At 42.1% G+C, this 16,997-nt stretch overlaps 1 protein-coding gene across 5 annotated transcripts in view; it reads right to left on the bottom strand.

Annotated features, from left to right (window-relative positions):
- LOC135517360 (collagen alpha-1(XVIII) chain-like) overlaps nt 1-16,997 on the bottom strand; it is a 90,155-nt gene that overhangs the window by 9,591 nt on the left and 63,567 nt on the right. For 3 of the 5 annotated variants that reach the window (XM_064941584.1, XM_064941586.1, XM_064941585.1), the window contains exons 17-30: nt 16,641-16,700; nt 16,479-16,514; nt 12,761-12,802; nt 11,343-11,405; nt 11,113-11,148; nt 10,893-10,976; nt 10,477-10,542; nt 6,303-6,365; nt 5,681-5,767; nt 5,546-5,581; nt 5,070-5,123; nt 4,792-4,848; nt 550-609; nt 396-437 (exon numbers count right to left, since the gene is read on the bottom strand). In XM_064941584.1, coding sequence (XP_064797656.1) covers nt 396-437; nt 550-609; nt 4,792-4,848; nt 5,070-5,123; nt 5,546-5,581; nt 5,681-5,767; nt 6,303-6,365; nt 10,477-10,542; nt 10,893-10,976; nt 11,113-11,148; nt 11,343-11,405; nt 12,761-12,802; nt 16,479-16,514; nt 16,641-16,700 — 786 coding nt within the window. The remainder of the gene's footprint in view (nt 1-395; nt 438-549; nt 610-4,791; nt 4,849-5,069; nt 5,124-5,545; nt 5,582-5,680; nt 5,768-6,302; nt 6,366-10,476; nt 10,543-10,892; nt 10,977-11,112; nt 11,149-11,342; nt 11,406-12,760; nt 12,803-16,478; nt 16,515-16,640; nt 16,701-16,997) is intronic. The other 2 variants (XM_064941587.1, XM_064941588.1) reach the window with 1 other exon arrangement.

Here is a 16,997-nt window from a genome sequence, read left to right as displayed (position 1 = left end):
TGAGAGAGAGAGAGAGAGAGACTGATTGTGTGAATGACTGGTTGAGAGAGAGAGAGAGACTGATTGTGTGAATGACTGGTTGAGAGAGAGAGAGAGACTGATTGTGTGAATGACTGGTTGAGAGAGAGAGAGAGACTGATTGTGTGAATGACTGGTTGAGAGAGAGACTGATTGTGTGAATGACTGGTTGAGAGAGAGAGAGAGAGAGAGAGAGAGAGAGAGAGAGAGACTGATTGTGTGAATGACTGGTTGAGAGAGAGAGAGAGAGAGAGAGAGAGAGAGAGAGAGAGAGAGAGTAATGGAAGGAATGAGTCAGAAAGAAAAGGTATACTCCACAGAGCCAGACAGACAGGCCTGAGCTCAGCCTGCCCACCGCTGTGCTGTCAGTCACTTACGGCCTTTTTGCAGTGTGGTCTGGGAGGGATGGGAAAAACTGTCTTCAAAAAACGTAGGGGAAGAAGGGGACAGTGAGCACAGGAGAGCTACAATACCTGACGATGACATGGACAGACATGGATATAGGAAGGGAGTAGGGGAGGTCATACTTACTCCTTTGGGGCAGTTGAACATTCCGGGACGTCCTGGGGGTCCGGGAGGGCCAGGGGGCCCCTGAGAACAGAGAGAGAACAAGAAAGGGAGACAGAGAAGAAGAGGAAAATTAGAGTTGAATGGACAGCATACAGGTTCAGAAGTCCAATTCACATCCATCCACCTTGGAGTGATCAAGTTCCTTCTGAATCACTCACCCACAAACCTTCATAGTGAAACAACCCTTGATTTGCACACATGTACTTCAGATATGACCACAAGGGCTCTGCCCTTTTACCCTCCTATTAGAAAAGTGCCCTTTCAAATAGGTATATATGTTTTTACTAATTTGAATCTTACTTTTAGTCTCTTTTGTCAAAATATAATGTGAATTGCGATTCTCACGATTCTCAAGATTCTTTCTGTACTGCGATTTTGTTTGCGATTTGATGTTCCAAACATATTGCTCACTATATGTCTGCTGCAGAGAGACAGGAGAGCATGAGAAAACATGTTTTGATAAAAGTGCTGAAAACATGTCGGCTCACTATTTAAAAAGAAGATGGAGAACAAGCTATAGGAGTTTTGCTGCAGGTACAGCCGATTAGCGCTAGCTAACGCTGAAATGCTGTAGCGTTAAGATTTTCCTTCACTGGGGCCTAGCCCGGACCATGTAGCAAAAATATATATATTTACACTATATATATATATAAAAGTATGTGGATACCCCTTCAAATTGGTGGATTTGGGCTATGTCAGCCACACCAGTTGCTGACAGGTATATACAATCAAGCACACAGCCATACAATTTCCATAGACAAACATTGGCAGTATAATGGCCCGTATTGAAGAGAGCAATGACTTTCAACGTGGCACTGTCAAAAGATGCTACCTTTCCAACAAGTCAGTTTGTCAAATTTCTGCCCTGCTAGAGCTGCACCGGTCAACTGTAAGTGCTGTTATTGTGAAGTGGAAATGTCTAGGAGCAACAACGGCTCAGCCGTGAAGTGGTAGGCCACACAAGCTCACAGAATGGGACCGCCAAATGCTGAAGTGTGTAAAAATTGTCTGTTGCGACACTCACTACAGAGTTCCAAACTGCCTTTCTTGAAGCAATGTCACCATAACAACTGTTCGACGGGAGCTTAATGAAATGGGTTTCAATGGCCGAGCAGCCTCACAAGCCTAAAATCACCATGCGTAATGCCAAGCATTGGCTAGAGTTGTGTAAAGCTCGCACCCATTGGACATTGGAGCAGTGGAAACACGTTCTCTGGAGTAATGAATCACACTTCACCGTCTGGCAGTCCGACGGACGTATCTGGGTTTGGCAGATGCCTGGAGAACGCTACCTGCCCCGAATGCATAGAGGCAACTGTAAAGTTTGTTGGAGGAGGAATAATGATATGGGGCTGTTTTCCTGGTTCGGGCTAGGCCCCAGTGAAGGAAAATCTTAATGCTACAGCACACAATGATGATTCTGTGCTTCCAACTTTGTGGCAACACTTTGGGGAAGGCCCTTTTTCAATATGACAATGCCCCCATGCACAAAGTAAGGTCAATACAGAAATGGTTTGTTGAGATCAGTGTGGAATAACTTGACAGGCCTACACAGAGCCCTGACCTCAACCTCATCGAACAGCTTCGGGATGAATTGGAATGCAGACTGCTAGCCAGGCCTAATTTCCCAACATCAGTGCCCGACCTAAATAATGCTCAAGTGGCTCAGTGGAAGCAAGTCCCTGCAGCAATGTTCCAACTTCGAGTCAAAAGCCTTCGCAGAAGAATGGAGGCTGTTATAGCAGCAAAGGGGGGACCAACTCCATATTAATGCCCATGATATGAGATGGTCAACGAGCACGTGTCCACATACTTTTGGCCATGTGTATTTTTACAAATTCTTACTTGAGGTAAAATATCGATATAATATAGTCCAAAAATTATTATTATTATTATATAAATGTTTTCCCCCATCACTAAGAGTAGTCACATTTTTACAACAGCATAGCTAACAATTAGCTAGCTACTGTAACAAGTTAGCTGATTTACATGATCTACATTTGCTATGATCAGCTGACAACGGATATATTTGCGCTCTCTGTGAACAGTAGGCTAGGCTGTTTTTGCACAAAAAAAGGCCTATGCCAGAAATATATATGTTGAAATTTGGCTACATGAACAATAGAGAGAGATTAATGGGTAAATGTAAAAAAATATATACAGTACCAGACAAAAGTTTGGACACACCTACTCATTCAAGGGTTTTTCTTATTTTTTTTTTTACTATTTTCCGCATTGTAGAATAATATTGAAGACATCAAAACTATGAAATAACACATGTGGAATCATGTAGAAACCAATAAAGTGTTTGGTTTTAGTAGCCACCCTTTCACCGATGACAACTTTGCACACTCTTGGCATTCTCTCAAACAGCTTCATGATGTAGTCACATGGAATGCATTTCAATTAACAGGTGTGCCTTGTTAAAAGTTCATTTGTGGAATTTATTTCCTTAATGCGTTTGAGCCAATCAGTTGTGTTGAGATAAGGTAGGTGTGGTATACAGAAGATAGCCCTATTTGGTAAAATACCAAGTCCATATTATGGCAAGAACAACTCAAATAGGCAAAGAGAAACAATAGTCCATCATTACTTTAAGACATGAAGGTCAAAAACCATCAAGCACTATGATGAAACTGGCTCTCATAAGGACTGCCACAGGAAAGGAAGACCCAGAGTTACCTCTGCTGCAGAGGATAAGTTCATTAGAGTTAACTGCACCTCAGATTGCAGCCCAAATAAATGCTTCACAGAGTTCAAGTAACAGACACATCTCAACATCAACTATTCAGAGGATACTGCGTGAATCAGGCCTTCATGGTTGAATTACTGCAAACCACTACTAAAGGACACCAATAATAAGAAGAGACTTGCTTGGGCCAAGAAACACGAGCAATGGACATTTGACCAGTGGAAATCTAACCTTTGGGCTGATGAGTCCAAATTTGAGATTTTTGGTTCCAACGCAGAGACCCAGAGTAGGTGAACGGATGATCTCCGCATTTGTGGTTCCCACTGTGGAGCATGGAGAAGGTGTGATGGTGTGGGGGTGCTTTGCTGGTGACACTGTCAGTGATTTATTTAGAATTCAAGGCACACTTAACCAGCATGGCCACCACAACATTCTGCAGCGATAAGCCATCCCATCTGGTTTGCGCTTAGTGGCACTATCATTTGTTTTTCAACAAGACAATGACCCAAATCACACCTCCAGGCTGTGTAAGGGCTATTTGACCAAGAAGGAGAGAGATAGAGTAATGCATCAGATGACCTGGCCTCCACAATCATCTGACATCAACCCTATTGAGATGGTTTGGGATGAGTTGGACTACAGAGTGAAGGAAAAGCAGCCAACAAATGCTCAGCATATGTGGGAACTCCTTCAAGACTGTTGGAAAAACATTCCTCATGAAGCTGGTTGAGAGAATGCCAAGAGTGTGCAAAGCTGTCATCAAGGCAAAGGGTGGCTACTTTGAAGAATCTAAAGTATAAAATATAATTCAATTTTTAACACTATTTTGGTTACTACATGATTCCATATGTGTCATTTCATATTTTTGATGTCTTCACTATTATTCTACAATGTAGAAAAAAATAGTACAAATAAAGAAAAACCATTGAATGAGAAGGTGCGTCCAAACATTTGACTGGGACTGTATATACTGTAAGGTCTGGTTAAGATTGGTCAGCCAGTTAAACCAACAGTAAAAGTGTCTAAGACACCACAGCACATGGACAGACCTGAAAAAACCCCACACTGTTGCTTCATCGCACACAGAGGATGGGCCAGGGACTTCTGACACATGTTGAGGAAAGATGTCTTGTTAAAAGTCAACAAAACTATTTTATTTACGGGGTGCTTTCAAGTGCCTGTCGATAAATAAGCCTGTTGTTTTCATCATATGTTGGGGTTGTCTGGGCACGGGACTGCCTGTGAAACAACTATTCCCAATGCCAACGTGTCAACTGGCATCTTTACCAGCTGTGTGGTGAGTCGGTGTCAGGCGGTCAACCATGTGGTTCATGGGCCGTGTGTGGTCTAGGTCTAATATTTGGTGGTGGCTGAGTTGGAATGGAAAGGAATGGAAAGAGGTTCTGGCGAGGGGGCGCCACCTTCAGATGGCAATAGTGCAGTGGTTCTCAAACCTTTGTGACTCTGACCCACCTAAAGAGGGAGGGAAGAAGGGAGAGGGTTCAACTCACCGACACAACCACAGCGTCTCCTCGGTCTCCTTTATGCCCACTAATTCCAGGACGACCCTGTAGCGAGGGACACACCACATCACCAAAGGTCAAATGCATTGGAGTGATATGATCATGCTCTGTAGTGCTGTTTATTTGTGCAACCCAATAGAGTGCACTTGGGTTTGAAAAACACTCTATATGTGAATCATTATTTTTTTTTACTTGCTGTTGTTATCATGTGTAGCCTACGATGTTAAAGGAATGGCTCAAATCAAAATGTGAGGTACTGTACTTACCGGATGACCAGGATAGCCATATTCTCCTTTGGGTCCTTCTGGCCCAATGGGACCCTGTAAAAAACAACAACAAAGCAACCTTTGAAGGACCAGAACTGTTTCTCTTTTGTATTTCTCCCGTCAGCAGGTGCACTGCGGATGAGGATACATCACTGGTCCGTAGTACACCTGAAAATATGCATTGACTGGATAGGGTGCCCAGAAGCAGGCCTGTAAGTGCGTATGGACTTGGCCTGATAAAAATGTTCCAAAACACTTTGATTGAAAGCAGCTGCGGCAACACAAAGAAGGAGGGGGGGGGGTGAGGTTAGTTACTACAAAGGGATTACTCCAAACTCAGTGTAGGGAACAACAACAACCCCCCCCCCCCCCACACACACACAGAGCTGTATTGGCAACATAACACACACGTGCACACGAGAGTAAGTTGTTTATTATAGGTCCGTTATCAAACTGAGAAACAAATAATGTCTTACCATCACGCCAGCTGGTCCAGGTACACCACAATCGCCCTGCGAAGGGGTCAGGAAACAAAGTGAGTGTCTGACACGACTAGAACCCAGGCAGTCAATGTGAACTTTGACCCAGGAAGTAGTGTGTGTAAGACTTACCTTGATCCCTTTGGGCCCCTGTGGCCCTGTGAGTCCAGACATAGACCCATCAGCGGCAACCATGACCCCTGGCTCACCCTTCTCGCCCTGCAAACACACACAATAAGACACACAGACACACACACAATAAGATGATATGAATACTGTCCATACACTTGCAGTCAGATTACAAACATGCATACACACACACGCAAGCACACGCACACACACGACCCCAGGGGTGATGTGCAGCACATGCATGTTGAGGCACCTTGAGCCCATCTCAGAGAAAGGATAACATTAGATAATAATCTCATTCATGTTGTTCCATGGGCCTAGACTGAATCAGTTATATATTGTCTATGGCTGCACAGTCTGGAACACATTAGCAGGCTTTTACACATCAATAGTGTGCAGCAACCGGGGTCATAGCTTTAATCATGAGCCCTGGTGTTTAGTTTCACACACTTTTAATTGATTAGAATCCAAAAGGCTTTGAGCCTGTATATTTCATGTTCATTCAATCCTGTTTGGAAAAGGCCCCTATAGCAAAAGGTTATGCTGTAGCAAACCCTGCTATAGTTAACCTCTAGTGAAGTTCTTAAACCCAAAACAAAGACCGTTAACACAAACACACACATACCTTTATTCCTGGAGGCCCCATGAAACCTGTCATCCCCAAGTCCCCCTTTGGACCCCGTGGCCCCTGGGAATAATCATAGTCAGTGAATAGATCATGTATTAATCATTTAAATAAATAACTACATTAATAATGAATTAAAACAGAGTCACAGCTGCAGTGTCTCTTTCAGTATGTACCTGTCCGATTGCACTGTATAAAGTTTGCACTGTCAAGTTCATGCCAGAAGTGTGGGCCACATATGGTATATTTTGCAATCGAGAAAGGACAGGCATAGTACCACGGTGCTGTAACCTACCAGCAGATCCTCTGAGCAGCAAGAGAGAAAATCTGGTTTGTTTGACTATTTGTCAGTTATTCGCCCATACAAAAAACAACAGTCTGGTTCAAGGAATTATCTAACTTTTATGTACCAAGAAATCCAACAAACTAAACTACACACTGTAGAATTAACCTCCATATCAGTCACAGATAAATACCTCAACATGCATCTCTTATAACCTGGACCTAATTGTCCGTGGGACACACAAACCACTTTTTGATGACCATGCATGACAGATTTCGTTACAGCAATTTGAAGAAAATCTTTGATATGATTCCAGCCATTTCTCAACATAATTGCTCTGGGAGAGCGAGTACGCCGAACCCAAAACAATATAAAAGGAGTTCTGTCATGCTATCTCGTTAATGCGAGAAACGGAGAGTTTTTAAAGAGCACCGTGAAGGAAATTGTAATCTCAAAAGATATTAACTGAAGTTAACTTGCTTCAACTCTCGCCTGTGAAATGCTTGGTGTCACTGTTGAAGCACACACACACACACACACACACACACACACACACACTAGAGCTCCGCCGATTAATCGAAATGGCCGATTAATTAGGGCCGATTTCAACTTTTCATAACAATTGGAAATCGGTATTTTTGGGTGCCGATTTTTTATGGTTTTTGTTGTTATTTTTTTTATACCTTTAACTAGGCAAGTCAGTTAAGAACACATTCTTATTTTCAATGACGGCCTGGAAACGGAGGGTTAACTGCGTCGTTCAGGGGCAGAACGTCAGATTTTCACCTTGTCAGCTCGGGGGAGCCAATCTTGCAACCTTACAGTCCAACGCCATATTCCAACTTACAACTAGTCCAACGCTATAACCACCTGCCTCTCGTTGCACTCCACAAGGAGACTGCCTATTACGCGAATGCAGTAGAAGCCAAGGTAAGTTGCTAGCTAGCATTAAACCTATCTTATAAAAAACAATCAATCATGATCACTAGTTATAACTACACATGGTTGATTATATTACTAGTTTATCTAGTGTGTCCTGAGTTGCATATAATCGATGCCATGCTGGGGGATGACTTAACAAAAGAGCATTTGCGAAAAAAGCACAGTCGTTGGATGACTGTACCTAGCCATAAACATCAATGTCTTTCTTAAAATCAATACACAGAAGTATATATTTTTAAACCTGCATATTTAGCTAAAAGAAATCCAGGTTAGCAGGCAATATTAACCAGGTGAAATTGTCACTTCTCTTGCGTTCATTGCACACAGAGTCAGGGTATACAGTGCCTTGCGAAAGTATTCAGCACCCTTGAACTTTGCGACCTTTTGCCACATTTCAGGCTTCAAACATAAAGATATAAAACTGTATTTTTTTGTGAAGAATCAACAACAAGTGGGACACAATCATGAAGTGGAACGACATTTATTGGATATTTCAAACTTTTTTAACAAATCCAAAACTGAAAAATTGGGGGTGCAAAATTATTCAGCCCCCTTAAGTTAATACTTTGTACCGCCACCTTTTGCTGCGATTACAGCTGTAAGTTGCTTGGGGTATGTCTCTATCAGTTTTGCACATCGAGAGACTGACATTTTTTCCCATTCCTCCTTGCAAAACAGCTCGAGCTCAGTGAGGTTGGATGGAGAGCATTTGTGAACAGCAGTTTTCAGTTCTTTCCACAGATTCTCGATTGGATTCAGGTCTGGACTTTGACTTGGCCATTCTAACACCTGGATATGTTTATTTTTGAACCATTCCATTGTAGATTTTGCTTTATGTTTTGGATCATTGTCTTGTTGGAAGACAAATCTCAGTCCCAGTCTCAGGTCTTTTGCAGACTCCATCAGGTTCTTCCAGAATGGTCCTGTATTTGGCTCCATCCATCTTCCCATCAATTTGAACCATCTTCCCTGTCCCTGCTGAAGAAAAGCAGGCCCAAACCATGATGCTGCCACCACCATGTTTGACAGTGGGTATGGTGTGTTCAGGGTGATGAGCTGTGTTGCTTTTACGCCAAACATAACGTTTTGCATTGTTGCCAAAAAGTTCAATTTTGGTTTCATCTGACCAGAGCACCTTCTTCCACATGTTTGGTGTGTCTCCCAGGTGGCTTGTGGCAAACTTTAAACAACACTTTTTATGGATATCTTTAAGAAATGACTTTCTTCCCACTCTTCCATAAAGGCCAGATTTGTGCAATATACGACTGATTGTTGTCCTATGGACAGAGTCTCCCACCTCAGCTGTAGATCTCTGCAGTTCATCCAGAGTGATCATGGGCCTCTTGGCTGCATCTCTGATCAGTCTTCTCCTTGTATGAGCTGAAAGTTTAGAGGGATGGCCAGGTCTTGGTAGATTTGCAGTGGTCTGATACTCCTTCCATTTCAATATTATCGCTTGCACAGTGCTCCTTGGGATGTTTAAAGCTTGGAAAATCTTTTTGTATTCAAATCCGGCTTTAAACTTCTTCACAACAGTATCTCGGACCTGCCTGGTGTGTTCCTTGTTCTTCATGATGCTCTCTGCGCTTTTAACGGACCTCTGAGACTATCACAGTGCAGGTGCATTTATACGGAAACTTGATTACACACAGGTGGATTGTATTTATCATCATTAGTCATTTAGGTCAACATTGGATCATTCAGAGATCCTCACTGAACTTCTGGAGAGAGTTTGCTGCACTGAAAGTAAAGGGGCTGAATAATTTTGCGCGCGCAATTTTTCAGTTTTTGATTTGTTAAAAAAGTTTGAAATATCCAATAAATGTCGTTCCACTTCATGATTGTGTCCCACTTGTTGTTGATTCTTCACAAAAAAATACAGTTTTATATCTTTATGTTTGAAGCCTGAAATGTGGCAAAAGGTCGCAAAGTTCAAGGGGGGCGAATACTTTCGCAAGGCACTGTATGCAACAGTTTGGGCAGCCTGGCTCATTGCGAACTAATTTGCCAGAATTTTACGTAATTATGACATAACATTGAAGGTTGTACGCCACCCGTTAGATAAAATTTTCACTGAAGTAATAAACGTTTTGTTTTCGAATTGATAGTTTCTGGACTCGACCATATTAATGACCAAAGGCCCGTATGGATGTGTTATGCTATAATTAAGACTATGATTTGATAGAGCAGTCTGACTGAGCGATGGTTGGCAGCAGCTGGCTCGTAAGCATTCATTCAAATAGCACTTTTGTGTGTTTTGCCAGCTGCTCTTTTGCAAGCATAGCGCTGTTTATGACTTCAAGCCTATCAGCCTAATGGCTTGTGTAACCGATGTGAAATGGCTAGCTAGTTAGTGAGGTGCGCGCTAATAGAGCGTTTCAAACGTCACGTGCCTATAAGAACATCCAATAGTCAAAGGTATATGAAATACAAATGGTATAGAGAGAAATAGTCATATTAATACTATATCAACTACAACCTAAAACCTCTTACCTTTGAATATTGAAGTCCCATGTTAAAAAGAAACACCAACTTTCATATGTTCTCATGTTCTGAGCAAGGAACTTAAACGTTAGCTTTTTTACATGGCACATATTGCACTTTTACTTCTCCAACACTTTGTTTTTGCATTGTTTAAACCAAATTCAACATGTTTCATTATTTATTTGAGGCTAAATGGATTTTTATTGATGTATTATATTAAGTTAAAATAAGTGTTCATTCAGTATTATTGTAATTGTCATTATTACAAATACATTTTTAAAAAACGTCTGATTAATCAGTATTGGCTTTTTTTTTGGTCCTCCGATAATCGGTATCAGTATTGAAAAATCATAATCGGTCGACATCTAACACACACACACACACACACACACACACACACACACACACACACACACACACACACACACACACACACACACACACCACAAGCCTAAGTCTACTCACCCTGGGCCCCTGAGATTCCAGCCCTCCTGAGAAGTTAAACACACCCTCTGTATCGTTGAGCAGGAGCTGAGGAGTACAGAGAGGAGAGGCGGTGACATCACTATCTCCGTCCACATTAAAACAGTCCCATCTGAGCTCATCAGTAGGGGTGATAACAATGTAATTTGTGACACTTGTAATTGCTCTAATAACAGCCAATTGCTGTATAATATAAGCCAATAAAATATTCCCCCTGAAACTGAGATTACTTGTAATTTTAAGGAATTAAATCATACTATACTGCCATTAGTGTGGTGTTAAAATTACAGCTGAGTAACTGAATAAATCAGAAGTAAATTGGATAAATGTCCCCATAAAGAAACACTCCTAAGCCCCTAGGTCCTTCATGAGGATCTCTTCATGGTTGATCCACTTACATCCTGGAGGTTGATGACTGGTCCTGGAGGCCCGGGAGGTCCTGGAGGGCCAGGGAAACTGAGGCCATCCTGACCTCTCTCTCCCTAACACACAGAACATAGGTCACAGTGTTAGAAGAACTAAGAACAGGGCCAGCTTGGTTGGCTCCAGAAGGCCAGTCGAAATCGATGATCTCATAACATATTGACATGAATGGAGTCAGCAGGAGTGATACTGTACCTTTGATCCCTTATCACCGCTGTCCCCCTTCGCTCCCTGCATGGAAGTAAGGGCAAACACTATAACGACAAAACATAACTGAGACCTGAGACCATTTTATGAGGAACCTATGACAACAAATGTAAAGGGTATAAAGACAGATTAGAATATTTTAAATTCAAAAGAAGTTCAAAAGAAAAGGAAAATAGAGGAGATTGAATATGTCAGTAAAAGGCAGGTGAAGTACTGACCGTGTGCCCTGGCAGTCCGTCCAGCCCAGAGGACCCTGCTGCTCCCGGAGCACCAGGCTCCCCCTAGAGGAACAGAGATGAAATTCATGGGTTATTTATTAGGATCACCATTAGCTATTGCTCATGTAGCAGATACTCTTCTTGGTGCCCACACAAAACATAAAATGACATTATTTAGAACATTAGTAGACAAAATCAGTATCATGTTAAAATAAGAGTTTTTAGATCTGTTTGAGATGCTAGTGAAACCAACCCACATATAGTAGCCCAGAATTGAGGAACAAGTCCAACTTGTCTGCGTACCTCATCTGCGTACCTATGATAGTAGACCTCATCAATGAGTGATACTTCTGAAAACCTTTTTATCGCAATGAGGAGATGTATAGAATTACTCTTTTCATTTTCATTCGGTCATCAACGAGGTCCGGAAGGCCACACTGAAAATTGGTTATATTTCCTTGATGTCAATATTTGCAAAAAATGGTCCTCTATTCATCATTTTGGACATTTTCGATGCCCCCTGACTGTTTAGTGATTATTAGTGAGCTGGACAGTCAAGAAACTGCATGAATGTAGGTCCATTGTCATTTATGCACAGTTTTGATTTCATTTTAAGTATATTGAGTTTGTTTACCCCCTCCCATTTAAAAAAAAATATATAAAATGATGTCCAAACTTTCGACTGGTACTGTATATACCTTCCAGTCAAAAGTGTGGACACACCTACTAATTCAAGAGTTTCTTTATTTTTATTATTTTCTACATTGTAGAATAATAGTGAATACATCAAAACTATGAAATAACACACAAGGAATCAGGTAGTAACCCAAAAAGTGTTGAACAAATCAAAATATATTTTAGATTTTCCAAAGTAGCCACCCTTTGCCTTGATCACAGCTTTGCACACTCTTGGCATTCTCTCAACCAGCTTCATGAGGAATGCTTTTCCAACAGTCTTGAAGGAGTTCCCACATATTGTTGAGCACTTGTTGGCTGCTTTTCCTACACTCTGTGGTCCAACTCATCCCAAACCATCTCAATTGAGTTGAGGTCGGATGATTGTGGAGGCCAGGTCTGATGCAGCAGGTCGGATGCAGTACTCCATCATCAAACCAGATGGGAAAATACAGGACTCAATCCCAAAAGAATGGGAACGATTGGAATTACTGTAGTTAGTTTACAAACTTTGATTTTGGGGTGAACTTTCACTTTAATGCTAGCTGATGTCTCTATCAAGGTGGTGGTGCTGGTGCATGTGAGGTACGGTGCCTGAGACCTGGACGACTGGCCCTGCCTGTGTACAGATGTTTCAGAGAGGAATTCATTGGAAATTAGCGGGCTAATAGAATGCACATGGTGGGGAAGGCTGCACTTCCTCTGAGAGGATGAATGGGAATCAGTTGAATAGTGGGGATCACCTTTATCGCTAAACCAGGAAGCCCGTCCTGCCCGTCTTTGCCCTGTGAAGGAGAAATGAAATGGCCGTCAGTATGGGAACCTTTTACATGTATGTAGAACTACATATTCTAACACACAGAAAATGTAGTGCCACAAACACATACCAGATAGAAATGAACACAAGAACATGCACACTCACAACAAATACCAACACACTTCTAGTTTATGCAGGGCAGTGAAAACTTTATAGCCACATTCGCACCAGATGATTTCATTCTTAGAACCACTTGAAGCACATTATAACTATTGCAAGATTTCAGTCCTATGATCTTATACACCTGTATACTGACTCTGTGATTCATATGATTGATATTTTAAGTGGTGTGCAGTAGTAGGATGTTTAAAAAAAATGTTGAACTTTATTTAACTAGGCAAGTTAGTGAAGAACAAATTATTATGTAAAGTGATGGCCTACCAAAAGGCAAATGCCTTTGGGGACGTGGGCTGGGATTACAAATAACAAATCAAATAAAAATATAGGACAAAACACACATAACGACAAGAGAGACAACACTACATAAAGAGAGACCTAAGACAACAACATAGCATGGTAGCAACACAACATGACAACAACATGGTAGCAACACAACATGGTACAAACATTACTGGACATAGACAACAGCATAAAGAGCAAGAAGGTAGAGACAACAATGCATCACGTGAAGCAGCCACAACTGTCAGTAAGAGTGTCCATGATTGAGTCTTTGAATGAAAAGATGGCGATAAATCTGTCCAGTTTGAGTGTTTGTTGCAGCTCGTTCCAGTCGCTAGCTGCAGCAAACTGAAAATAGGAGTGACTCAGGGATGTGTGCGCTCTGGGGACTTTTAACATAATGTGACTGGCAGAACGGGTGTTGTATATGGAGGATGAGGGCTGCAGTAGGTATCTCAGATAGGGGGAGTGAGGTCTAAGAGTATTTTATAAATAAGCATCAACCAGTGGGTCTTGCGCCGGGTATACAGAGATGACCAGTTTACAGAAGAGAATAGAGTGCAGTGGTGTGTCCTATAGGGAGTATTGGTGGCAAATTAAATTAAATAAAAATCTAATCAAATGTATTTGTCACATGCGCCAAATACAACAGGTGAAACGCTTACTTACTACAAGCCTTTAACCAACAATGTAGTTCAAGGAATAGAGTTAAGAAAAGATTAACTAAATAAAATAAAGTGACATTTTTGTTTTTTTTAAATCTAACAGTAACACAAGAAAATTACATAACAATAATGAGGCTATATACAGGGAGTACCGGTACCGAGTTAATGTGCGGAGGTACAAGTTCGTCGAGGTAGTTTGTAGTAGCAGCAGTGTAAAAACAAAGGGGGGGGGGGGGGGTCAATGTAAATAGTCCCGATGGCCATTTGATTAATTGTTCAGCAGTGGCTTGGGGGTAGAAGCTGTAAAGGAGCCTTTTGGGCCTAGACTTTGAGCTCCGGTACCGCTTGCCGTGCGGTAGCAGAGAGAACAGTCTATGACTTGGGTAACCAGAGTCTTTGACAATTTTTTGGGCCTTCCTCTGACACCGCCTAGTATATAGTTCCTGGATGGCAGGAAGCTTGGCCCCAATGATGTACTGGGCCGTACGCACTACCCTCTGTAGTGCCATACGGTCAGATGCAGAGCAGATGCCATTCCAGGCAGTGATGCAACTGGTCAGGATGCTCTCGATGGTGCAACTGTATAGCTTTTTGAGGATCTGGGCACCCATGCCAAATATTTTCAGTCTCTTGAGTGGGAAAAGGTGCCTTCTTCACAACTGCCGATCATAAATCTCCGTATTCTAGCATGAGTAGGATGGTCATCTGAATCAGGGTTAGTTTGTCAGCTGTGGTTAAAGAGGAGTGATTACAATAGAGGAAACCAAGTCTAGATTTAACCTTAGCCTGCAGCTTTGATATGTGCTGAGAGAAGGACAGCGTACCGTTCAGCTATACTCCCAAGTACTTGTATGAGGTGACTACCTCAAGCTCTAAACCCTCAGAGGTATTAATCACATCGGTGGGGAGAGGGACATACTTCCTACGGAACCACATGACCTTTGTTTTGGAGGTGTTCAGAACAAGGTTAAGGGCAGAGGAAGCTTGTTGGACACTAAGAAAGCTTTGTTGTAGAGCATTTAACACAAAATCCGGGGAGGGGCCATCTGAGTATAAGACCGTATCATCTGCATATAAATGAATGAGAGAGCTACCTACTGCCTGAGCTATGTTGTTGATTAAATTGAGAAGAGTGTGGGGCCTAGGATTGAGCCTTGGGGTACTCCCTTGGTGACAGGCAGTGGCTGAGACAGCAGATGTTCTGATTTTATACACTGCACTCTTTGAAAGAGGTTGTTAGCAAACCAGGTCAAAGACCCCTCAGAGACACCAATACTCCTTAGCCGGCCCACATAAATGGAATGGTCTACCCTATCAAAAGCTTTGGCCAAGTCAATAAAAATAGCAGCTCAACATTGCTTAGAATCAAGGGCAATGGTGACATAATTTAGGACCTTTAAAGTTGCAGTGACACATCTATAACCTGAGCGGAAACCAGATAGTATACCAGAGAGAATACTATAGACATCAAGAAAGCCAGTCAGTTGATTATTGACACGTTTTTCCAACACTTTTGATAAACAGCGCAACATAAAAATTGGCCTATAACAGTTAAGATCAGCTTAAATAAAGGACACACCGTGGCTGCTTTCCAAGCAATGGGAACCTCCCCAGAGAGGAGAGACAGGTTAAAAAGGTCTGACATGCCGGGAAATTCTAGGGGCAGAAACCTTAAAGAAGAAAGGGTCTAAACCATCTGGCCCAGATGTTTTTTTGTGGTCAAGTTTAAGGAGCTCCTTTAGCACCTCGGACTCGGTGACTGCCTGTAGGGAAAAACTTTGTAGCGGGGCAGGCGAAAAGGAGGGAGGAGCATCGGGGCTAGTCATATGAGAATTGGTGGGAGATGTTGGACATGCAAGGAGGCATGTCAGTATGTCATGTCAGTAGGCATTGTCAGTAACAACCACATCCTCAACATTAAGGGACATGGGCAGCTATGAGGAGGAGGGTTTATTATCCAGGTCTATAACCATTTTCCAGAACTTCTTGGGGTTAGACCCACAGAGAGAGAACTGCTCCTTAAAGTAACTAACTTTGGCCTTCCGGATAGCCTGAGTGCACTTATTTCTAATTTTCCTGAACGAGAGCCAGTCAGCCTGAATATGGACGTGCCGAGCCTTTTGCCAAATGGAATTCTTGAGGTGGAGTAACTCTGCCAGATCACGGACGAACCAGGGGCTGAACCTGTTTTTAATTCTCATTTTATTAATGGGGGCGTGTTTGTGAACAATATAACTGAAAATATAAAAAAGAAGGTAGTCTATCACAGTCAGTGGTGAAACAAGTGACTCACACTTCACACAAAGGATCTAGTACACGTAGACATTGTAGCACATACACTGTGTGTCTAGCATACACGCGAACATCCAAAGGCCGTGAAAAGACTGCCGACTGCAAGTACACGTTGAATTTGATGTCAGGTTGAAGTGTGTTTTTGAAAGTAGCTGCCTCACATAGTTAGCTTTTAGCATAGTCAATTTGTTTCAAAGATGGGACATGATAACGTATTAAAACATGTCTGATAGGTAAATAGAGTAAGCTCACTGTGTCAGTGATATAAGACATGAGGGCATACAGTACCTTTGGTCCTGGAGGACCAGGTTTCCCAATAGGACCCTGTGGAAAGCACCAGGTAAAAATGATTGTTAGTATTAATCATACACATTTTCATATGTATATCAGCCTTATAAGCAAAATGGTGTCCCAGCAGCTCCATATAGAAACCACTCTTTGTGTTCTTACCTGAGGGCCTTTGGGCATCACTGCCCCAAAGCCACCGAGTGTCCCAGACCCCTCAATGTCCTGTAAACAACATACAGTCAATGACAACTGGTGTGTGGTGATGAGCCCTCTGGCACAAAATGGCTGCCTAGCATCACTAAGGTGGATGCTACACATTGGTGATGTATAGGGTGAGTCGTTGTCCCCATCCCTCCCAACATACAATGTAAATCACTTTAAAGTTTATACTAATAATACAATAATACATAACATTGTTATGAGAACAGTATTAGTTATCCTTCATTGCAAAAGCTTGAAAATAATCAGGTGTACAGTATGTTGTTGACCCTCTGACAGACAGGAGAACTGAATGAGTGA

Source organism: Oncorhynchus masou, chromosome 28 (genome assembly GCF_036934945.1).
Source record: "Oncorhynchus masou masou isolate Uvic2021 chromosome 28, UVic_Omas_1.1, whole genome shotgun sequence".
Lineage (NCBI taxonomy): Eukaryota > Metazoa > Chordata > Actinopteri > Salmoniformes > Salmonidae > Oncorhynchus > Oncorhynchus masou.
This window is presented reverse-complemented; position numbering and strand designations above follow the sequence as displayed.